General features: G+C 36.0%; 1 protein-coding gene across 1 annotated transcript in view; it reads left to right on the plus strand.

The window, feature by feature from the left end:
- GALNT1 (polypeptide N-acetylgalactosaminyltransferase 1) overlaps positions 1–25,044 on the plus strand; it is a 109,236-nt gene that overhangs the window by 42,809 nt on the left and 41,383 nt on the right. Inside the window, exons 2-3 of the mRNA XM_074340127.2 lie at positions 7,006–7,249; positions 11,056–11,230. Of these exons, the coding sequence (XP_074196228.1) occupies positions 7,111–7,249; positions 11,056–11,230 (314 nt within the window). The 5' untranslated portion in view covers positions 7,006–7,110. The remainder of the gene's footprint in view (positions 1–7,005; positions 7,250–11,055; positions 11,231–25,044) is intronic.

Raw genomic sequence — 25,044 nt, forward strand, 5'->3', positions numbered from 1 at the left:
GAGTCAGAATCATGAGTCAGGAAGCCCTCTTTGTATCCATTTTCTGTCTATTCTTTAAGTGTAAGACAATATGTGGCATTTTGACATAGCTTTGTGAATATCAGGGCAATTTTGAAGTGACCTTGAAGATATTTGACGTTGCCTAAGATACGATGCTCAGTGGTTGGGGTGGGAAGAGGGGTTAGAAATGTCTGTCAGGCATATTACTTTAATTTTTTAAAAAAATCAATATACAGCATCACCATGAAGATCTCATGCTGCTCCTTTGTAGTCACTCATCCCTTTCTTTTCCTCTGAGGAGGACATTTAAGACACTAAGACGAGGCAAAATAGACATTACAAACTTGCTTTAAAACATATTTACTATCTATTCTGAATGATTGGAAGAACACTTAACCCATTGGTGGTAGTGTTTAACTGGAATTAGGATTTATAGGTGGTTTTATATCTTCTACTTTTCTGCGTTTGCTATGTTCTTTGCACTGAGTATATATTACTTTATAATTGGGAAAAAATAGAAACTTTTAAAGGCATTGCTAGAAATTAAGTCAGTTAATTACCTTAGAAACTGACGTTGCACTCAAAATACCAAACATTGAATGTTCTACGTTGAAACATCTCAGCCAATAAATTTTATAGGAGTCTCTACCATGAATATCCCAAATGATAAGCTTGTTCCTCCATCCTCTAAACTTGGGGTAATACCTGGGATATAAACAGAGTTAGAGAATATCCATGGTTATATGGAATGTGGACATCATTTTGTGCAGGAGTTTTAGATTGGTTTCTACTAATTTTGTGTTAAACAGGTGGAATGAGAATACGCTAGTAACTAAAAATGGGTTCTTTTTTGGGAGGGCTAGTGAATGAGCCTTCTTAGTACTACATTTTAATAAATAATCACTTGCCTCAAAGAGTGATGTTGGCCTAAATAATTTATAGGAGGTGGAGCCTATAATACTGAAACCTAAGGGACTACAGCCATACTTACCTTAGCTGGTAGGTCATAGGCCAAAATGGCTGCTATGTTGTTTTAACAATGTTGGCTTCAGTTATTTTCTGTTCACAGATTTACTTTTGTTACTGGTATGAGGTGGGATCTGAATTTGTTTTACCATGTGGAAAACCACTTGTCTCTGCACTAGTTTACTGCTCTGGTTTGTAATAGTGCCTTTCCAATTTTCCATACATCTATATGTTTGTTTCTGAGTAACACATGGTTTTAGATATTTCTTTATAATAAATCCAGTCGCTCAAAGCTTCATTTGTGTTTTGATTAGAATTATATTAAATTATGTTACATGTCAATTTTACCTCAGTAATATTATTATATCAGATTTATAGATTACTTTTGGGAGGAAGCTGGGTTTTTTTTCTGATCATGGTATATCTATCTATTAGTCAGGTGTTCTCTTATATTCAACAGAGCTCCACAATTTTCTCTATATCTTGCATATATTTTGTCCAGTTTATCCCCAGATACCATAGAGTTTCTATAGCTATTTTGAATGTGGTTTGTTTTATATAGTCTTTTTTAAAAATTTTATTAAATTTATCTGGGTGACATTTGTTAGTAAAATTATATAGGTTTCAGGTGTACATTTCTATAATACATCATCTATATATTGCATTGAGTGTTCACCACCACTCGTTTACATATTCTAATTAGTTATTACCACACAGGATCATGGTTAATGTTATATGTCATCTTGTATTCAGCAGCCTGAATGAAATCATGAATTAGCTCCTGATTGTTTATCTCTTAATTGTTTTAGAATTTCTGTGTAGAAATCATACTATCTGCTGAGATTATTCTGTCTCTTTATTTTCTAATTCTTTTTTTCTTGTCTTATTGCTTAGACCTCCAGTACAATGTCAAATTGAAGTGAGGGTGCATATTTCATCTTATTAATGTATTGAAGTACATCAGAAGTTCCATCATTAAATATGTTTACTATAGGTTAAAGAATTTCCTTTCTGGTCCTAGTTTGTTGTTGAAGTTATCTATTGATGAGTAACGACTTACCTTTAAATTTAATGGCTTTAAACAACAAACATTTATTACCTCATATTTTCTTTGGGTCAAGAATGAAGGGGCAGCTTAGCAGGGACTCAAGATCTTTCAGGAGGTTGTAGTCAGGATGTTAGCTGTAGCTGCATTTATCTGAAGGCTTGACTTGGCTACTTCCAAACTAGTTCACTTCCGTCCATGCACGATAATACTGGTTGTTGGCAGGAGGCTTCAGTTTCTTCTATGTGGACCTCTCAGTAGGGATGCTTGAGTGTCCTCCTGACATAGCACTGGCTGTCCCCAGAGTGTGTGATCTGAGAGAGAGCTAGGAGGAAGTGTTTTTAATGACCAGCCTTGAAATCACACAGTTACTTCTATCACATTCTGTTGGTTAGAAGCAAATCACTACTAAGTCCATTCCACACCCTAGGAGGGAAATTATGCTCCACAGAAATGATTTTGTGTATTGAGGTTTTTTTTAAGTCTGTCTGCCCCCATAAAGTTGAATGAGAACTGGGGCTTTTGTCTGTATATCTTTACCTTAGACCTCTCTTTTGAGCCCCAAACTTTTGTATCCAGCAGCTGTGGTTAACCTCTCCCTTTGAGGATATCAGGGGTACCTCATACATAACATGTCCAAAATCAAACTTATGTTTCTTCCCATCTTGATTCTTCTCCCTTCCAAAAATTGGTTCTCTTTTACTGGGTCCACTTCTCTGAATGGCACTATTCTGCATCCAGTTGTACAAGCCCGTATTTCCTCCTGTTTATCTCCATCTAATCATCCTTCAATCTCATTGAGTTTGTCTCTTAATATCTTGAATCTGCCCACTTTTATCCAGCTCCAGCTTCATCTCACATTACAGTTTCCTCTTTTGTCTTCGACCCACTGGCCTTTCAGTGTCGGGCTCCTTCTTGCTATAGAGCCTTTACTACTGACTCACTGCCTGAAATGCTTTCTTCCCCTCAAATCATGTCTTCCTCGGGGAAGCCTTTTTGACAGATCCCTCTATTACAGATCTTTATAGTGCTATATACCTCCCTTCCAAGCAGTTTCACAATTGAAATATCACATTTATGTGACTTTGACTAATGTCTGTTTTCCTAGAGCCAACTCGAAACTATAAGGGCAGGAAGTGTGTGTATTTTGTTCACTTGTACTTTCTGCATTTGACACATTCCCTACATTTACTGAGTTTGTGTTTGTTGAATGAATAAGTGAATGAATACATTTGATTATAGTTCTGATTGATAAATGGAGCAAATGGAATATATAATTAGTAAATAAAATAATCTAGGCTCTCCTTACAGTGTTAGAGGATAACTATCATCTTTTTGAATCTTAGGTTTTCTGGCAGAGTCTAGCTACAAATTAAATGAATCGTTTTATTGAAGGGTCTCAGGTCTCATACCTCTGCCTGGTCAGTATGATGCCAAGTTAGTGATCTTAGATCTGGGTGCCTGAGAGTACTGTGTTTTTAGGAGAGGGGAGATAAGTCCGCAGCCTATCCCAAATGAAGCTTCCATTTTCTCCTGAAGGTTCCATTGAGCTGAGACTCTTCAACATAGGCTTGAAATTTCTGGAGAGCCTTGGTTAGAAGTAAGAAGGATAGGAGAAAATAATTATTTAGCCCTGGAAAATGCTGATCAGTCTTTGGGAAAACTTGGCTTATGACAAGTAGGTAGGATCAGAAGTTTACTGATACAGTTGATCTCAATACTTTGACATTAATTCCGATTTTATAACAATTAAATTAATAGTTAAATGCATTTCAAATGGAAGGTGTGTGTTTTTTTTAATTTATTGGGGTGACAATCGTTAGTAAAATTACATAGATTTCAGGTGTACAATTCTGTATTACATCATCTATAAATCCCATTGTGTGTTCACCACCCAGAGTCAGTTCTCCTTCTATCACCATATGTTTGACAAATGGAAGGTTTTAATCATTGTGGTTGGGACAAAACACGGAGCTTTTAGTGACTTCCAGGATATACTCGTATCGTGGTATGTGTCATTTGAGGAAACATACAACAATTTTTCTCCAAAAATTGGCATTGTTTCTTTGAAGTACCATCCCCCGCTCCATATTTATCTATTTTTAAGTGTATTGAGGCTGAATTTATTTACAACAAAATTCACCCTTTGGACGTAGTTTTTTAAGTTTGGACAAATAGACATAGTCATAGGACTACCGCCACAAGCAAGATATGGAATGTCTTCATTATCACAAATTCCTTCATGTGCCTTGGAGGGCAATCCCCTATTCCCTCCCCAGCCTCTGGTAACCGCTGATCTGATTTTTGTTCCCATAGTTTTGCCTTTGCCCAAATGTCATATAAATGGAATGGTATGCAGCCTTTTGTGACTGACTGCTTTCACTTAGCATAATGCTTTTGAGATTCCTCCATTATTGCGTGCATATCAAGATTTGATCTTTTTTATTGCTAGATTGCTGGGTAGTATTTCACTGTACAGATCTACCACAATTTGTTTATCCATTCTTCAGGTGATGGACATATAGATTATTCCAGATATTAATGGTTATGATTAAGCTACTACAAAGATTTGTGTAGAGGTCTTTGTGTAGACACGTTTTCCTTTTTCTTCAGTAAATAGCTAGGAATGGGATTGCTAATTTGTGTGGGGAGAAACTGCCCAGCTGTTTTCTAGATAGGCTGTACCATTTTGCATTTCCACTGCCAATGTATTAGAGTTCTGGTTGCACCAGTTCCTTGCCAGCAGTTGGTATTTTTCTTTTAAACATTCATATCAGTGCATAGTGGTGTTTCATTATGGTTTTAATTTGCAGTTTCCTAATAGTTAACGATGTTGAACATCTTTTCATGTATTAATTTGCCATCTGCATTGCTTTTTTGGTGAATTCACGGTTCAAACCTATTGTCCATTTTATTGCAATTTTTTTTTTTTTTTTACATTTTGAAAGTTCTTTATGTATTCTGGAGACAGGTAATTTATTAGATATGTAATTTGTAGATATTTTCTTTCAATCTGTGACTCGTTCTTTATATTCATTACAGTGCCTTTTGAAGAGCAGAAAGTTTTAATTATAAATTCCAGTTTATCAATCTTTTATAATTTGTATTGTGTAGTTTTCTTTCTCTAAGGAATCTTTGCCTAACCCAAGGTCGCAAAGATTTTTGCTTCTCTTTTAACTACCTTTCCCCCGTCCCTCCTGCTTCCTCCATACCCCTCTACTTTCACACCACTGCGTTTCACCTCCCCCCACTGCATTTCACCTTCAATTTTAGAATCTAATTTTCCACCTTGGAAAAATTAAACAGGAGTAGCTACAAAGTTGTAAAGATTTATATTTAAGTATTCTGGGCTGTATGCATTAAAAAAATAGTATATAGCATATTTTAAAGGACATAAAGCCACCTTTGAATCCCAGATATTGTACTAGCAGTCAGTCTGCTTTGCCAGTGATCAAAAGAGAAAGGCTTTCATGTGAAGTAGCTCAGAATATAAGTTTACTTATATATCTCAAGCTTCTCTGGAGAGAACTCTCGTTTCGTGACACAGTGCACTCTAATCCTTTTGCATTTCCCCTCACCCAGTTCCCGTAGTTATCAGTAGTTGCTCATTTGCATGTGACACAGTATCAGATACCAGTAAGGCTGATTTCGAGGCAAGAATATGACAGCATCCCTGTTCTCACTGTGCAGTAAGGAAGTCAGGAAGTGTTGGTTCGATAAAAGGAATATAGCCAAGAGATCAAGTCCCCAGAGAGTTGAGCAGAAGTAATACTTTAGATTTATAAATATCACTTAGTATTTTTTGGAGGTGCATGTCAGTTGCTGTCTAGCAACCTTGTGATGTAGGCGGGACTATTATATCTTTTTCATAGGTAACCTCTCTGGCCTGTCATCATTTGTTCAGGGAAATACATTTGTGCTGCCTGCCTTGGAACATGCATGTAAAGTTGCCTTTGTCAGAAGCTGCTGCATTGCCCATCAGCTGGGGCCTTCAAGAGCACGTGCTTCTATGGCTTTCAGTGTGGGGCATGTGTGCAAAATGTGTGTTTCTTGCATCGACCTCATCTGAAAGCACTTGGCTTGTCACCTTATCAGCGTGACACAGGCTTTGTTTGAGACTTGGTGTCAGCTGCTCAGCAGGTCTCTCCATAGTTCAGGGCTCAGGCTGCTCCAGACCTCCCCACGATGAACTCCTTATGCCAGAAATGTTTCCAGTCAAACTACCCCAAATGACTTGCCAAATTTGGTGATAGTTCCTCAAGTCATTTTCTGATATTTTAACAGATAGGGGTTGGGGTGCCTGTTGGAAATAGAAACTAAAGATCAGGAAAGTCTATAAAAATTACTGTCAGAGCCAAGACTAGGTCTCAGATAGTGTGATACTCCCTTTTCTTTTCCATTAGCCTATCCATGAGCCTGTTTCTCAGTGGCTGGAGACTGAAGTATTTTTAGAACTGGATTCAGTGGGGCAGAGGGACGAGAATTAGCCCAGTAAACTGCTATAGTACAGGCTGCTAGGAGAACTCCTATTACCCTTTGGGCCCTGGGAACTGAATGTTGAAATGGCCTGGGAATCATTGTGACACACTCAGTGTCTCAGCTTTGCCTTTGCATTGAGGATAGCAATGAATAGAAGGCAGGTAAGCCCCATGTGTTTGGATATGAGCTAGTAAGTAACTCACTGTTGTTTTAATGTGCATTTTCCTAATTATAGTGAGTTGAACACTTTTCTGCGTGTTTATTGGCTATTCAGGTTTCCTTTCTGCAAAATGCCTGTTACATCCTTTACTTATTTTCCTGTTCGGTGGTTATATATGGATTTGTAGGAGTTACTTATATGGTCTCGATACTATTAATTTTTATGTATTTCTCAAATGTTTTTCTAAATCTGATTTAGAAACTTATTCTTCATAGTAAAATTTCATATGTATATTAAATAATCTTACAATTTTCTAGATTCTGAATTTTTAAGTTAATCTTTTTTTTCTCTTTAGGTTATGAATGCAATTTCTGATGAAACTGGATTGGAAAAATTTTCATGATCTTTGTATATTTATATATATATATATTTTAAAATTTTGCATTTGACTTAAAGTGCCATGAGAATATTTGCATATTGCAAGGTGGTCCTAGCCACCTCCTTGGTTTGGGTACTCTTGGATATGTTCCTGCTGCTTTACTTCAGTGAATGCAACAAATGTGATGAAAAAAAGGAGCGAGGGCTTCCTGCTGGGGATGGTGAGTGACATTTTGTTATAATACACTTATTTTGATAAATGTGTTACAGGGTTTTTGTTAGCTAATTTGGATATTATAAAATTTTATCATTTTTAAGATTAATAGTAATCCCTGGTTTCCTATATATGGTGATCGTATCCAACGATTCTCTAGTAGGTTTTTCCAGCAGTTAAAAGTATTAAAGTATCATGTATAGAATTGCTAAATTCAATTTTTGTGTTCAGTGTTAAATGCCATTAGTTTTCTGGGAGTTATGTTATGTTACCAGATAATACAGGGCCTGTCATAGTTGGAACTATCAAGATTGTATAGATTAGTGTAATGCCATAATACTGAGTAGAGTATTAAAATTGTATTATCAGGTATCAAAAAGATATTTCTCCTACCTTCTCATCTTAGTACTAAGGGAAGAAGTCATTCTAGATAGATGTGATCTGGAGAATTCTTTTTGTTAATGTTATAGGTAGCTCCAGTTAGCACTTCTATGGTAGGGAGGGCTTTTGAAAAGATCAGGCTATAGAATAGGGGTTACAGTGAGAACACTGCAATATCTGGTGTGGAAAGGAAAGGAAACACAAATATGAACGATCTAGGTAAGAAGTACTGACATTTTTGGCAGAGGACACCTGAAAAATTCAGTTTTAAACTCCTTGTGTTCAGCAAACAAATGCTTTTCAAAAATACAAAAACATAATGAAAATGACTGCATTGTGAGTCAATATTTCAACTGTTCTGGGCTCTAACTCTGTGATTAGTTGTAGAATATCTGACTCTACAGTAATTCCATTTGAAGGATTTACATGTAAATGATTACTGTTTTAACATAAGTTTTATTTGAGTATGTAGCCACATTTAAATATTTTGCACTTTATAATGAGGGCACCTGGTCCCCTAAACTTTATAATCTGAAATTGCTTATTTGTATTGGTAACTGTGCCTACTTACTGTAATTTTTATAGAGGAGATTATATAATCAGTTCTGTTTATTTCTCACTGGCAAATTTGCCTAAAATTAGGCTCAGTTGCCAGCACTGGACTCTAGTAATATCAAGCTAAGCCCTAACTTTTAAAATTTTACTTTCCCCATAAGTTTTTAAACAATATTTTTTATTGAAAGTGAGCCTATTTGCTGACTTTCCTAGTCTAGTTTATGGCCCTGCTGTTTAATCACTCTGTTGGGTGACAAAATGCTACCTCCTTAACTGTTGTCAGAATTGTGACTCTCTGTGTACATTTAAATCAAAGGGCAGGTATTACGCTTCACCAGTAAGAAACTAGGATATTCTTTCCCCAAAAAGAACAGGTTAACTTTCCCCTCACCCCACCATAATTCATTGCTATTTGTAGTGGGAGCTAGTGGTATTCTGTCTTACACGCAGACATGGAAGTAAGAAAGTATAGGACCTGTAGTGTGTAAAGGTCCACTTGGCAAATGTTTTTTAAACACTGATGTGTGCTGGGCAATGTAATAGGTGCTAGTGATGTGCAGTTCAACCACAACAAAAGGACAAATAGGAGAGAAAGAATAAAATGATATAATAAATACCATATAGAGATGTGCATAAGAGCAGAAAGGAAGGAACGCCTTGGGGCACAGGCCAAGGTACAGTATGGAAATAATGCTGGAGTCGAGTAGTGTCCAGCTCCACAGATGTTTGTTAGGTTGGTGGGTGAGGGGAACACCTTCCAGGCAAAGGAAAGAAGCATGTGCCAGGTAAGCAAGTGAGAGAACAGAGTTGACAGACAGGAGAATGTGAGGAAGGAGCTTGGATGGAGCTTGGGAGCTTTGGAACTTCGCAGAGGCCCCGTCGCAGGAGGCCTTTTATGGCTCGTGGAGTGTTTTGGACTTCTTAGCTTTTCTTTAAAACATTGTCTTACACTAAAAGAGCACACAGATAACCAAAGGATATTTATAATCAGGGGCCACTAGATGTCTGCCATCCACTCTTTATGTTATCTATGCCACATACGGAAGATAATTGTCACCTCCAGAGCTCTGCTTCTTTCTACTGACCCCTGAACACCCCTGTCCCCAAATCTGTTGATTGCTCTTTATTTTCAGTCAGGTAAGAAAGTACAATTGATTATAAGAATTTTATAGTTTATGATTTAAAAAGTTTTAAAAGCTTATGGGCATTATATTTCTTGTATTATAGTTTTTATTACACCTGTCGTTGAGAATAAAAAAAAGAAAATCTGTCAGCCCTTATATTTAAAGAGCTTACTTTCAGGACAAATATTAGGCAGGATTTGTTGTTGAAAACAGCATTAAAAAAGTTTTCTACAATTTTTAAAGTTATTTCCTAACATTTTCATGTCCCTCCTAAAACCACAGTTTCTTCTGAGAATGGGGAAAGTTATTATGTACCATATTTTTCTTGATGGTTCTCTAAAATAGATTTTTATATTCTAGACAAAATTGTTAAAGACACAAAGAATAATTTTATATGCTGCAGCTCTCGCATTGGTAGGTTGCTTTGTACCACCATCTGAGACAATCATCCTATAGGTCAGCTTTACCGACTAGTGCTATTCTTGGGCAGATGAAGCCTGTCTGAAGACAGATGGTTTTCCACTGCTTGATGTCTCCATTTTTGTACAGAGACTTTTTGAGAATGCCTAAAGATTATACTGCAGGAGAATAAAACTTCCAGCTTAAAAAAACAAAACAAGTAATGTCCTAAACTGACATTTTCATCTCATTATTATCCTCACCTCATTCTGTATCCATCCCTTTTAAATGGGAAGTTTAACACACTTTTATCCAAATTTAATACATCCTAGAACCTGTTTTTCTTGCAACGTTTTTAACATCTCAAAAACATATAACAAAGAACAAGATTTGGGAATTGCTGATCTGAAATATATATGTCTGTATGTGTGTCTGTATGTATGTGTATATTAATATACAACATTTCTGATTAGAATTATGTTTCATGGTGTTCCACCTTGCATGATGCTTATTATAATGACTACTATTATCAATTCTAGGGTTTTATTTTGACTTATAAATAGCACTTCTACTCATATGTTAGATCAGCGTATAGTTACAAAATTCCTATGAGAGACTATGCGAAACTCCGCAGAAGGTACATGAATGAATCAAAAAAACCCAGCTAAAAAGAGATCATAGCCTAGTGGGTGATAAGACAGGTGTTTAGCAATCATTATAGTAAGAGGTAGCAATTGACTAGAGACATAAGAGCCTTAGATGAAATGACGTGGTAGTCAAGAGTAGTACATGGAGAGATTCAGAAAAGCTATAGTCAAGAAAGGCCATTTTTGCTGGGCCTTGAAAGACAAATCGGTGTTTGATGTTGCAGAGCGAGGAGTGGGAAGGAGTTGCCAAGGCAGGGGACTTGTGTGAGCAAGGGCACCAAAGCAGAAAAACATGAGGTACATTTGGGGAACAGTAGTGAGTTGCTATTTGAGGACTGGGAAGAGGGTGGTGGAGAGCCTATAGCTGATAAGTTTGGCAAGTTAGGTTAAATTCCACATGAAAGAGATTGGACTTTGGAGACCATGGGAATAACACAATGCAGGCTATGCTGCAGGGAGGGTAATGTGGTAGCAGTATTTGGGATGGGTGTGCCAAAGCTATGCAGTGATTCAGGTGAGTGGCGCAAGGTGAGGAGGGTTTGAGTCAGGACCCTGGTGTGGAATTGGAAGACAGGGAAACCCCTAGGAGAGGATGGGCTCAGAAATGGTTCTCATTGTTGAGGGCACAGTTTAAATTCAAATGTTATTAACAGAAACATGACTCGATTATTATGAAATTGTTAGTTAAGTTTCCTCCTTATTCTTAGCTCTAGAGCCAGTACAAAAGCCTCATGAAGGTCCTGGAGAAATGGGGAAACCAGTCGTCATTCCTAAAGAGGATCAAGAAAAGATGAAAGAGATGTTTAAAATCAATCAGTTCAATTTAATGGCGAGTGAGATGATTGCACTCAACAGATCTTTACCAGATGTTAGATTAGAAGGGTAAGTACTTAGTGTTGTCCTGATAGTAGTGAATTTGAATGAAAAGCATGTTCTGGATTACCAATGTATTGCACTTCAGTGTTGACTGTTCTTGAAATGAATGTCACATCACTAATTTATTACTTACCCCACTTAAAAATAAATGCTAATAAAATAACACCTTAAGTTATTGGTCATTAGAACTATGTATTTCATGCTTTGGAAAATAATTGTTTATCTTAATAAATTAAGATAGTAGAGGTTTTTAACTACATTATTACCAAAACATTCATACCGTTAGTTGTAAGTACACAAATTACTGAATTTTTACATATCTGTATACCTTTCTAACTATCATTTAATTAAGATATAGAACATTTCTATCACCCCTGAAAGTTCTTGTATGTTCCTTTCCAATTAGTATTTGCATCTGAAGAGGCAGCCTTTGTTTTGACCGAAACATAGATGAGTGTCGCGCTTTTCTTGAACTTTTTGTAAATGGATCAATATACAAAAAGTAAATGGATCCATATTGGTTTGTGTCTTTGAAATCAGTGTTGTGTATATCAGAAGTTTATTCTTTTCCATTGCAGTGTAATGGTTTAATGTGAATATATCATAGATTATTTACGGGAAATTGGGTTACTTCCACTTTTTGGCTATTATGAATTAAGCTATTTTGATATTCTTGTGCATGTCTTTTGGAGGAATTAAGCTCTCATTTCTGTTTGGTATGTATTAGGGGAAAGGAATAGGGTATACATTTATATAGGTTTAGCATGTGGTGCCAAACATTTTTCCAAGATGGTTGTACCAATTTACACTCCTATTAGCAATATAAGAGACCCACTTGCTCCATATGAAGAAGTATCTGGACTAGAGGACAACAGGCCCAGTTAAAAGCAACAGAACTGTACCAAAAACGGGTGGGTTAAGTGAATATGTACGTTGCTGAGACCCCCTAGCCACCTTGTCTTCTGTGGCTGCCATCAGTCTCCAGGCAAGAGATTGGAGGATCTTTCTCAACAGAATTGGACTAGCCCTAGAGAAAAAAAACCTACAGATACGGACATCAAAGATTCTCCAATTTATGGCACAGCCTAATCACCCCAGTGGAAACTCATAGTTAGTAAGCTCTCACTTGTATAATCAGAGCTTATATTCAGCTTTTTGATCTTCCATTTTATTACAAACAGATAACCAAGTAATACTAGATATCAGAGGAAACCCTCAAACACGAAAAGTATAGTCTAAAGCAAACAAACAGCAATATGGAGGAAGCAAAGACTATTCAGGGAGAAGATTATTTAAAGGAAATAATTAATAATCCCAATGAAATAGGAAAACATTAAAACCATAAAACAAGAATAGGATACTATTAAAAAGATACACTAAGAAAAACCACACACAAAAAAAACCTTTCAGAAATTAAAAAAAAAGAATCAAAACTCTATAGCAGGTTGGGAGGAAACCTTCCATGAAAATGGACCAAAGAGACAAAGAGATGGGCAATAGTAAAAGTATATGAAATTGAAGTGACAATCAAGGAGGGCCAACACTTGATATATAGAAGTCAAAGAGAACAACACACTTTCCCCCCACCCAAAAAAAAAAAAAGGGAGAGAAAATTTATCCATAGAATATTCTAGAGCTGGGCTATATAGGTTTTCAGGTTGAAAGAGTCCACTGTGTTTTCAGGACAATAGATGAAAATAGACCGCACCCAAGGCATTGTGAATTTTAGAATACCAGGCCTTCTCCTTCCCAAAAGACCTGTAACTTAGGTTTTTAATAGAGAAACTGTAAGTTTCTCTAGAGAACGAAGCAGGTCATAATCAAAGGATTAATCAAAATGTCTTCAAACTTAGCAGCAACTCTGAAAACAGGAGCAAAATTCTAAAGGAAAACAGTTTCCAACGTAGAACTTTATACCCATCCAAACTCACAATCAAATGCACAGGTTAAATAAGGACTTTTTTTGGAACTATAAGGTCTCAAAACGTTGAACTACCGTACACTCTTTCTCAGGAAGTTACTGGAGAGTGTGCTCTACCAAATGAGGACTTAAACCAAGGAAAAGAAGGGCATAGGATGTGGAAGATAGGAGATCCAGCATGTGCAAGAGATGGCAGGAATCCCTGGAGGATGGTGAAGGGAGAGCCCTGGGTGAGAGTTAGGCAGGCAGAGAGGCAACCAGCAGGTTAGAAAACACTCCAGTAGGGACTTCAACATGTTGTTGAAGTCATATCTGGTACAGTTGAATGTGTCTAGAAGAGATTTCAACAATTGATGGAGAGTTTGGGGTTGAATTGTTATTAATAATAAGGACGTAGAAAACCATAGCAAAGGAAAAAACAATCATTAACTCCAGGGAAAACTTTTAAAAGTTCTTCAGAGAAAGCAAAAATAATCATCGTTCACTACCTGGCAGAGCTGTGAATGAATCATAATAAGATGACCGTTGAATATTGTGCATGTAAAAATTAAACTGAAGGGATGGACAGTATCTGTTCACCCAGTGAATTGGTTAAGTGGACATCAGTCAAGTGAATCTTCATTGCAATGTTAGATTTTCATAAGTTATGTATACTTTCCTGAACAATTTCAGAATTACTGAAGAAAGCTAGACAGACTCTTCAGGGAAGTCTATAGTTAAAATTTTAATAATGCCAATATTAAAAACAGCCTCAAGTATTGTTTCTTATAATTTTGTAATTTTAATAATTCCCCTGAGCATATAACCACTCTCAACACATTTTATTAAGCATTTTTTTTGTTTTTAATCTTTTACGTGGTTCTGAAGATAGTTTTATTAATGAGTAGCTTGTAAGTGTATTATAAATCACCAGTTTTTGGACAGTAAACAACTTCATGATGTTAAGAACAGTGTTTAAATAGTGTCATACATATACTTATGCCCTGAATTATGGGCTTGATGAGGACTCCTCATACTTGAAAAAATTTTATGCAAACCACTAATACATAGTCCTGGCCAACCATTCGGTATTTATGGAACTGGGTTGCTTGGGCAGATGGGTCACAAAGTCATTACCACTGAGTAGCCTTTTTATACCTTCTTGCTCCATCTCTGTGATGGTATCCTTTTTAATTTTTTTAAATTTTTTATTATGGAAAATTTCAAATGTATACAAAAATAGAGATAATAGTATAATGAACCCTCACGTATTTATCACCTTGCTTCAACAATTCCTAACAGTATTGTATTATACACTCAAAGATATCCCCCAACAATCTCCATCTCCTAGTATTGATACCTCTCTGTCATCTCCACCTGTGTCGTACGAGGGTTGATCTGTATAACCAGTAGAACACAGTACAATTGATTGTCACTTTCAGAATTAGGTTATAAAATACACCGTGGTTTACAGTTTGGTCTTACTCTCACTGGGCTCTTTGGCTCTGAGGTAAGCTAGCCAACATGACAGGAGCAGCCCTGTGGTTTGTGGCCTTTTGTGATCAACGAGGTGCATGAGGTTAGAAGATTCTCCAGGCCCATGCAAAGACATACAATTCATAAATATTATAATATGTATCTCTGAAAGATAAGGACTCATAAAAAAAAAGAAAAATCATGATACCATTTATATATCTAAAAGTTATTAACAGTGATTCCTTAATAACATGATGTACTCAGTATTCATGTTTCCCTAGTCAATGTCATATATTTTTCTTTTTTCTTTTTTTTTTTTTTTTTTGTAGTCTTTGTATCAGGATCCAAATAAGGTCCACACATTGTAACTGTTGGATATGTCTCTTAAGTCTCTTTTAGTCTGCAGGTTCCTTCTCCGTCTTTTTTTCCTGACATAGTTTATTATTTGAAGACCAAGTGGAGTTTCTTGTATCTTTCTTCAGCCTGCATTTTGCTGACTGGATCACTTACTCTGTTTCCTCTCTTTCCTATGGTTGGTAGATAAAAGACATTTTGTACTGATATCCTTGAAGTCAATAAATTGTGTGTTTGTGGTAGTAAAGGTGTGAAATTGGTCCATCATGTTCATCATCATTGGACAGGTCTATTATCTGTCCCATCTGTCTATTTTCTCTTTTTGGAACTCCTATTAGTCAGACTTTGGACTGTTTGAATCGATTATCTTACCCTTAGTATATACCTCCCTTCTTCCCTCCCTCCCTTCTTCCCTCCCTCCCTTCTTCTCTCCTTCCCTTCTTCCCTCCCTCCCTCCCTTCCCTCATTCCCTTCCGCCCTCCTTTCTTCCCTCTCTTCCACCAACCTCCCTTTCTTCTCCCTCTCCTCCACTCCTCTCTCTCTACCTCTCTCCCTCCCCCCATCTCTTCCCCTCCCTCCCTTCCTTCCTTTCTTCCTTTCTTCTTCCAGGGAGAATACTACACTATCAGTTACTCTCTTGAGTTTTTTTATTACTAAGTCTTTATCATTGTTGTCTGACTTTTTAAAAATATTGACACAAAATCTGCAGTTTACCATTTTTATACATGTAAATATTTGTGAGATGTTTAGTATAACAATAGTTTTTAGAGTAATATTAACTTCTGTCAGTCCCATGAGGCAGGTAGGTTTTAAAAAGTACCTCAGAGAGTACTGTAGCCCCAATAATTGAATCAGGTTTGAATCCAGGTCCTCTGTTTTAATTCCCTTCTTTCTCTACCTAATTGCTGAAAGTTATTTTTTCTCATTTTTAAAACTATTCCTTTTAAGGAATGCTAGATTAAATTCTGGAAACAGATTGAAAGCATATATTTAGTAGAATTCTGTTTTCTCATACTAGATAAGCTTTTCTAGATGATTTTGATGAACTTGTGGAAGTTGCTCTGCTTATAATTTTTAAGCTGAATGGTTTTATATTTTTTCAGGTGCTTTTAGTAGCTTTGATATTATTCTGTAAAAGAGTAATTAGTAGTTCTATATTCTGTAGAGAGTATTTGGTAATTCTAAGGCTAATATGTATTTTGTTTCAGTTAAATTTTGTAAACAAAATATTCTCACATATATATTATCTTTTTTTTTGTACTTGTATTTCTCTTCTTATAGTTTAGTTTCTACCTACCTCATAAATTGTAAATTTTTCTGTTATATGTTTTAAAAGTACTTCATATCTATATATAAATATGTAATATAGTTTCATATTTTTAACTTAAATAATAGTACAGCATATGCATGTGTCTTCTGCAACTTGAAGTTTTTTTTGTTCACGCACTGATTTTGAGATTTACCTATGTCAATATATGTCATTCTGGGTCATTCATTTTAACTGCTTTGTAGAAGTCCATTGTGGGAATAGACCAATATATTGGTCCTTTAGTCATTAATTGGTCAATTTAGAGAGTACCTGTTAGCATTTTAATTAGTGAAATAGAAGATACCAGAATATGTCTTATGCAGTAAAAATATTTCTTCCATTAATCATTGTTTCAGTAAGTATATGCTAGATTAACATAAAATGTATCTGTTATGGGTTATGGTCAAAACCATGTGACTATAGATGTGAAATTATGGAGTTAATAGGTATGTGCTTATTTATTTCATTAATTTTTTTAAATTGATCCCACAGTGTACCAGTGTACACTTTTCAGCTGCAGGGGACGAGAGACTACATTTCTCTTCATCTTCATACAGAGTAAATAGTGGCATGAGTGAGACATAATAGTGGCATGGACTAGGCTGGCACAGGTGAAGAAGTTTTCAAATTCTGATTGCATTTTTAAGATGTAATCTATCAATGCTGATGGGTTGGATGTGGAGTAAAAGAGAAAAGGAGGAGTTAAGAATTCAGGCCTGAGCAGCTATCTGAATTAAAGTAATCCTTGCTAAGATGGAAATAAGAGGAAAGTAGAGATATGAGTGTAGAAATCAAGAGTTCTTAGCACGTATTTATAAGTTGTAAAATCCTGTGGTTCAGGGGAGTGGTTGAAGCTGTGGTCATGAAGGGATAGAGAATTTAAAGACATGGGACTGAGTAAGATAGCCTCGGGAGTGGATGAGATTACAAAGAGGTTAGGTGACTGACATTTCAGACTTTGAAGATAGAGAAGAAGAGGAACTTCTACCGTGTTTCCCTGAAAGTAAAACGTAACCAGAAAATAAGCCCTAGCATGATTTTTCCAGGATGACATCCCCTGAACCTAAGCCCTAATGCATCTTTTGGAGCAAAAATTAATGTAAGACCTGGTCTTATTTTCTGGGAAACACGGTAGCAAGAGGCTGAGAAAATGTGAGATTAAAGGGAAAAAATATATACGGTAACGCCCAAGAAGCCAAGCAGTGTTTCAAAGAGGAAGTGGTGAACTGTTTTAACTACTGCTGAAAACTAAAATAAGTTGAGGTCTCTAAGCTGACCAGTGAATTTCAGTGAGTGGAGGTTGTTGGAATTTAGACAAAATTGTTTCTGTGGAGTGATTGGAATGAAACCTTGCATAAAAGAATAGGAAAGACTTCTACTTTCTATAATGGTGGCCTTGGTGATCTGGACCAACTCTCCAGTTGAGGACACCTAGAAAGTTAGGAAAAAATATAAAAATCATCTGCTTGAAAACATCTAGAAGTTAGAAGGCAGTGAAGAATTACAGAGCCAAAATATGGGAGAAGATGGAAACCCAGGGGAAAAACCCTAGAATTTGAAGGCTACTTTTTACCTAGAGGCATCTGCTAAATCCAGATTGTTAAACAATGCTTTTGACAATCTTTTGGTGCTAGGGCATAAAAACTGAAGTCCACAGCCTATCGTGTGTGTGTGTGTGTGTGTGTGTGTGTGTGTGTGTGTACATGTACATGTATGTACAGGGGGAGTCTGATAGCCCCTTCCTGCATCTTTAGTTTTAAGCTCCTAGGAGAATGATGAAATTGAAGTAAATCAGCTCTTGCAGGGACTGAAGCCCAACTTTAAACCATCTCAATGCATGAAACTGAATTAAGGTTGTTAGGGTTTACTAGGGCCTCTAGCTCCCCTAGAAGCAGTTGTCTGATTTGCAATAAAAAAGGAGCAGACACATAAGGAAATAAGACAACATGAAAGAAAAGAAACAATAGGCAATTGAAATAGATCAAAAGAGGACTCCAGATAATGCAATTATCAGACACACACTTTGAAATGATTGTATGTAATATTAATGTGTTCAAGGAGATTAAAAACAAGATTCAGAATTTAAGCAGAAAATTGGTACCTATTAGAAATTAACCAAATGGAAATTTTAGAACTGAGAAAGTACAATAATAAAAATTAAAAACAAAATGGATGGTTATAGCAGCAGATTACACATAACTGGAGATAATAAGTGAACTGAAATATAGACTAGAAGTAAATATCCAGAATGAAGCATGGAGAGTTAGAAGAACGGAAAATAAAGTACCAATATAAGAGATAAAATGAGAAGTCTAAAATTATCAACAAATTGTAATCACAAAGCAAGAAAGATAATAGAACAGTAGCAATATTTGAAAATATAACGGCCGAAAATTTTCCAAAACTGATAAAAGACATTAAGGCACAGAATCAGTAAGTCCGATGGACCTTGAGCAGGATATCTGCCACATCATATCTGGACACATCATAATAAAACCATTGCAAACAGAGCTAGAGAAAAGAATTGCAAAAAAAGGGGGGGGCAGGGAACCCCATGAGGTAGGGAAGATAAAGATTACCTTCAAAGATGCAATAGTAAGTCTAACAGCTGAGTTTTCAAGAGAGGAGGGGAAACAAATGGAAGCCAAAAAGATTATGGCTGGCAAATAACTACAACACTAAAATTCTATACCTAGCAAAAGTATCCTTCAAAAAAAAAATTAAGATAAGCAGGTGAGAGTATTCATTATGTGCAATAAAAAATACTAACTGATATTCTCTAGGCAGAAAGAAAATGATCCCATTGGAATAATCAGATAATAGAAATGAAGGAAAAGCAATAGAAATGGTAACTATGTAGATAAATTAATGTTAATAGTGTAAAATAATATCTTATGAGATATAAAATATCTGTAAAATTAAAATCTAGAACAAAGCATTTCTTTGGTTGGAGGATGGAGTTAAACATTTGTAAAGTTTTTTCTGTTGTTAAGAAGTGGGTAAAAGTATCAATTAGTATTAGACTTTAATAAATCAAGGATAGGTGTTGCAATCTTTAAGGTAACCACCAGAAGAAAGTAAATGTTAATAGAGTGAAGAAAGTGGAAATTAAAAAAAAAAAAAATCCAAAATAAGGAAAGAAAGAAGAGGACAAATGTTTCTATTTGTATAAGGTAGTAGATTTAAACTAAAATGTATCAGTAATTACATTAAAAGACCAAGACTGTTAGGCTGGATTTAAAAAATGACAACTATATACTGTTAAAGAGGCAAACATCAAAAAAAATAAAGAGGGCTGGCCCGGTGGCTCAGGCGTTTAGAGCTCCATGCTCCTGACTCCGAAGGCTGCCGGTTTGATTCCCACATGGGCCAGTGGGCTCTCATCCATAAGGTTGCCAGTTCAATTCCTTGAGGCCCGCAAGGGATGGTGGGCTGTGCCCCCTGCAACTAGCAACGGCAACTGGACCTGGAGCTGAGCTGCGCCCTCCACAACTAAGACTGAAAGGACAACAACTTGACGCTGAATGGCACCCTCCACAACTTGAAAGGACAACAACTTGACTTGGAAAAAAGTCCTGGAAGTACACACTGTTCCCCAATAAAGTCCTGTTCACCTTCCCCAATAAATAAAAATCTAAAATAAATAAAAATAAAGATACGAAGAAACATTTGGGGTAAAATATAGAACAAAATGGAAGAAATACTATATTACTATCAGGTAAAGTACACTACAGGGCAAAAAGCATGTTTGAAAATCGTCATTTAAATTTACCACATTAACCGGAAAAAAGGAGGTATGTGATCATTTCAGTAGATACAGAAAAAGGATTTGATGCAAATTTGTCACCAGTCATGATAAAAACCCTTAAAATTCCCAAACTAGTAATAGAAGTGAGCTTCTTTAATCTGATAACAGGTATCTACAAAACAAAATTAAGTCTCCATACCTAACAATAATTTTGAAAGCTTTCCCTTTAAGATCTGGACTATGACACTGATGTCAACACTACTTCTATTCAGTGTCACATTGGAGGTCTTAGGCTGAGTAAGTAGACAAGAGAAAGAAACAGTAGTTGTATGGATTGGGAAGAATTAAAACTTATTATTTTTTTAAATTTTTATTGGGGAATATTGGGGAATAGTGTGTTTCTCCAGGGCCCATCTGCTCCAAGTCATTCTTCAATCTAGTTGTGGAGGGCGCAGCTCACTGGCCCATGTGGTAATTGAACCGGCAACCCTGTTGTTCAGAGCTCGCGCTCTAACTGAGCCATCGGCCACCCCCCTAAAACTTATTATTTGCACTGGCATGAAAGTATATAATGAAAATCCAAAACAATCATAGATAAAGGATCAATATCAAGTATTTAGCACGGTTGATGATATTAAGGCAAATATTTATAAGAAAAATCAATTGTATTTTTATGTGTCAGTTTTCTAACAAGTTAGAAAATTAAAAATTTTTAAATACCATATTGAAACCAGAAAATATCAAATATAGGAAACTCTTTAAAGAAAATTCTAAAACATTGAGAGAAATTAAAGACCTAAGTAAATGGAGAAATATCTCACGTTCATGAGTGGATGGCTCAATATTATAAAATGTTGGTTCTCTATAAATTAATTTATAGATTCAGTGTATTCCCAGTCAACCACATTTATGTGTGTATCATATATATATATATATATATATATATATATATATATATATACACATATACATATACATATACATATATATATATGTATGTATGTATATGTGTATATAATATGATAAATTGATTCACAAATATAACTGGAAGTGCAAAGACTTAGAAGAACCAGACATTCTTACAGAAGAATAAGACTGGAGTATATGCAGTAACAGTTACCAAGATTTCTTAGAAAATTATAGTAATAAGTGTGGTAGTGTTGCAAGGATAGACAAACATCAGTAAAACAAAATAGGGAGTTCATAACCAGTCCCACACAATTGGAACACTTGGTTTAAAACAAAGGTAGCACTGTATAGCAATAGAAGGATGAACTTTTAAAGAAAAAAGTGAACGGCTGGTCAACCTGTTATAATTAAGGACAAAACTGAAACTGTACCTTTACCTCACAACATATAGAAAAGTCAGTTTCATGTGTGTATCACACCTGTAAATATGAATGCAAAGCAGTAAGGTGCCTTGGTCACATAGAAAAATATTTTTATGATCTTGGGGTAGGGAAAAATTTCTTGAGCAGAACACAGAAATCACTCAAAAATGAAAAGTTTGATGTAAATGGCACTACATTAAAGACTTTCTGTTCATTAAAAAAAGTGAAAAGATAACATATTGAATGTCAACTATAATTAAATATATATAAAGTCATAGGATGTAAAGTACAGCATAAGGAATATAGTCAGTGGTATTGTAACAGCTATATATGATGTCAGGGGTAGTAGTAGACTGGGAGGGGGTTATCACTTTGTGAGGGGTATAAATGTCTAATTATTGTTTTGTAAACCTGAAACTAATATAATAAAAAAACACACATGTCAATGTTTACTAAAATGAATATTAACACACTTCATGACCCAGCAGATCCAATCCTAAGTATCGCTAACAGAAATGCATGCACATATGCATCAGGAGACAAAAACAAATGTGTTTATGGCATTACTATTTAGTTGTATTGGCTCCAGACTGAAAGAGTCTCAGTGTCTATCAACAGTAAGATGTGGTATGTTTATACAATGGAATACTTTATAGCAATGAAAATGAACAAAAGCTACATGCCACAACATGGATGAATCTTACCGTTACACTGAGCAAAAAGTCACACAAGATATATATAGATAGATAGATATAGATACAGATCTATAGATCTGTATCTATATATATATATCTCTATCACACAAGATATAGATATATAGATATAGATACATATATATCTATATCTATATATATCTATATTTATATCTATATATATATGTACCGTGTTTCCCCTGCAAATAAGACCTACCCCGAAAATAAGCCCCGGTTAAGATCATCAGCGAGACGGACGCATTTAGTATGTTGTGACGATGTTCCAGAAGAAAATGAAATGACTGTATTTGAATAAATGTAGATTGTTATACATAAAAAATAGACATCCCCTGAAAATATGCCCTAATGTGTCTTTTGGAGCAAAAATTAATGTAAGACCTGGTCTTATTTTCGGGGAAATACAGTATTAGACTTGGTCTTATTTTCTGGGAAACACTGTATGTATATGTATGTGTAATAATGATGTTTCTGGGAAGGGCAATACAAAATTATGATGTTAAATGGTAGAATAGTGATTAGTCACCTTTGGAGAGGAAAGAAAAGGTAATGGAAACGGGGGGCCTGGAGGTGCTGGCAGTGTTCTTGAGTAGTGGTTACACGGGCGTTGGCCGTGTGATAACTCATTCAGCTCTCTATTTATGTTCTGTGCACTCTGTTATACTTCAAATAAAATTAACTTGAGAAAAGAGGGGGAGAAACAAGTGGGAAGGGAAGCAGTGGAGACAGCAAGTGTAGCAGTGCTTCCGCAGTGTAGTTGGAAAAAGGAAAGAAATGGGGGTGTTAACTGGGGAGATCCTGCAATCAAAGGAGACATTTTCTGGGGCGGCTGGATGGCTCAGTTGGTTAGTGTGAGCTCTGAGCAACAGATTTGCCGGTTCAATTCCTACATGGGATGGTGGGCTGCACCCCCTGCAGCTAAGATTGAAAACGGCAACTGGACTTGGAGCTGAGCTGCGCCCTCCACGACTAGGTTGAAGTTCAACGACTTGGAGCTGATGGGCCCTGGAGAAACACACGGTTCCCAAATATTCCCCAATAAAAATTAAAAAAAGGAGACATTTTCTCTTTTTTAGACAGTATGTGTTTATATGTTGATGGGAATGATCCCCTTGAGGGAAAATTTGAGAGGGGAGCATTATAGCAAGAGCATTGATCTTGAATAGGTGGGAAGGACTGGTTGGCTTCAGACTTGGAACAGGGATAACTCAAGATTGATTGTGTAGCCTGTTACTTGTGTTGTTCCTGTTTTAGTGTGTATGCTCTATTAAATTAGATTAAGTTGCATTAAAAAAACTCCTGCTCTGATTGTGGATTTGACAGTTTCTCTAACTCCTTCTGTTAGTTTATTTTTCAAGGTTGCATCATTGGATCATTAAAACAAATCATAGTGTTTTTGGGTTTTTTTTTAAACCCAGTGGTTTTGATAATTGCTACACCACTTTTAGTCTGTTTATCATTTTTCTCATGTATTATTTTTTCTGTTTCTTTACTTTCAGGCATCTGTATGATTTTATTTTAGGTGTTATCTCTACTGGTAATTACTGGATTTTATACTTTTTTTTTTTTTAATGGGTTTTTTTTTTAATTGGGGAATATTGGGAAACAGTGTGTTTCTCCAGGGCCCATCAGCTAAGACATCATCCTTCAAATTTTATACTTTTAATTCACTCCAATAATCTTTGTTTTTAAGGTGAGTTTGATGCATCTACATATATTATGACTATTGATATATTTGTACTTCTTTTAGGTTGAACCGTATGAAATTGATATTCAACTATTTTTGATCTATGAAAGTGGCAATTTCATAAAGTTCAACCTAATAAATCTTCTATTTACCACCTTTTTCATTTTTCCCTCATTTTCTGCTTTACTAATTGATAATAGTTTCAGTTGATAAAATTTTTAGTATTCATGTTTTCCTCTGTCTTGGTTTGGAACCTGTACATTTTATTTCTATTCCTTTAGTAGTAAGACCTGTAATTGTCAAGGTGGAGATTTATTTTCATCTGTATGCTCAGTGCAGATAGTGTACTTCTGATCTGAGCATTCATGTCATCTTCAATTCTAGGACATTTCTAGCTCTAATCTCAGATATTGCTGCATCACCATTTGCTCCAATCTCTTCATCTGGAACTACGCATATGCATGTATTAGAGCTTCTCAATCTATACCCTTGTTTTCTCTCCCTTTTTGAATTGTATCTAGATGAATTTCTCATTAATACCGTGATAGTGGCAAAGTCCAGGTCTGGCTCTGCCATTTACTGCCTGTGTGGCTTTGGACAAGTTACTTGACCTTTCTGTATCTCAGGATCCTTGTCTATACAATAAGGACAATAACAAGGGTTCCTGTGAGGATCTGTATTGTTTTGAATACTCCCTCGCACCGAGTATATAGAGAAGGCCTCCGTGCAGGGAGGGAGTTCTAGGTCCCAGTGTGATTCCAAGCGTGCTTTTCCATCCCCGCTCCTGTTTACCAGTCACTGCCTGGCTTCTGAAATGTATTCGCAATGAGATGTTAAATTAGAAATATCAGATTAATATTTATTCCTACACTAAGCTGGCCAGCAGCTGCTTTTCAGACCATTTCCCAGAGGTGGATGGGTAAGTAATGTGGGACAACCCCTAGAAGGCAGCATTTTCACCCCCTTTTCTGCAGCCAAAAAAACCTGCTTATTCTCAGTCATGGGCTCAACTGGCGGTATCCCTGGCAGTGGCCATATCATCCTGTGCCTGCCAAGAACGTTTACTGCCTTGTAGGGTCTCCAAAGGGCACATTTCCTGGACGAAGAAATAACATTGTTCCAGTGTCAAGAAGAGTTAAATAGAAGTAACAAAGAATAACTTTTGTAACCTGGGGTCTTAGAGAAGCAGGGTTAAGACAAATTCCAAGTCACCTGCTATGGCGATTGCATTCTATATAATTAGTCTTAGATGCTTAAAAAGTAGTAATAATACCATTTATTGAGTATTTTGTACCTTGTACTGTA

The sequence above is a fragment of the Rhinolophus sinicus genome, chromosome 4 (genome assembly GCF_057876585.1).
Source record: "Rhinolophus sinicus isolate RSI-liver-muscle chromosome 4, RSI-T2T, whole genome shotgun sequence".
Classification (NCBI taxonomy): domain Eukaryota; kingdom Metazoa; phylum Chordata; class Mammalia; order Chiroptera; family Rhinolophidae; genus Rhinolophus; species Rhinolophus sinicus.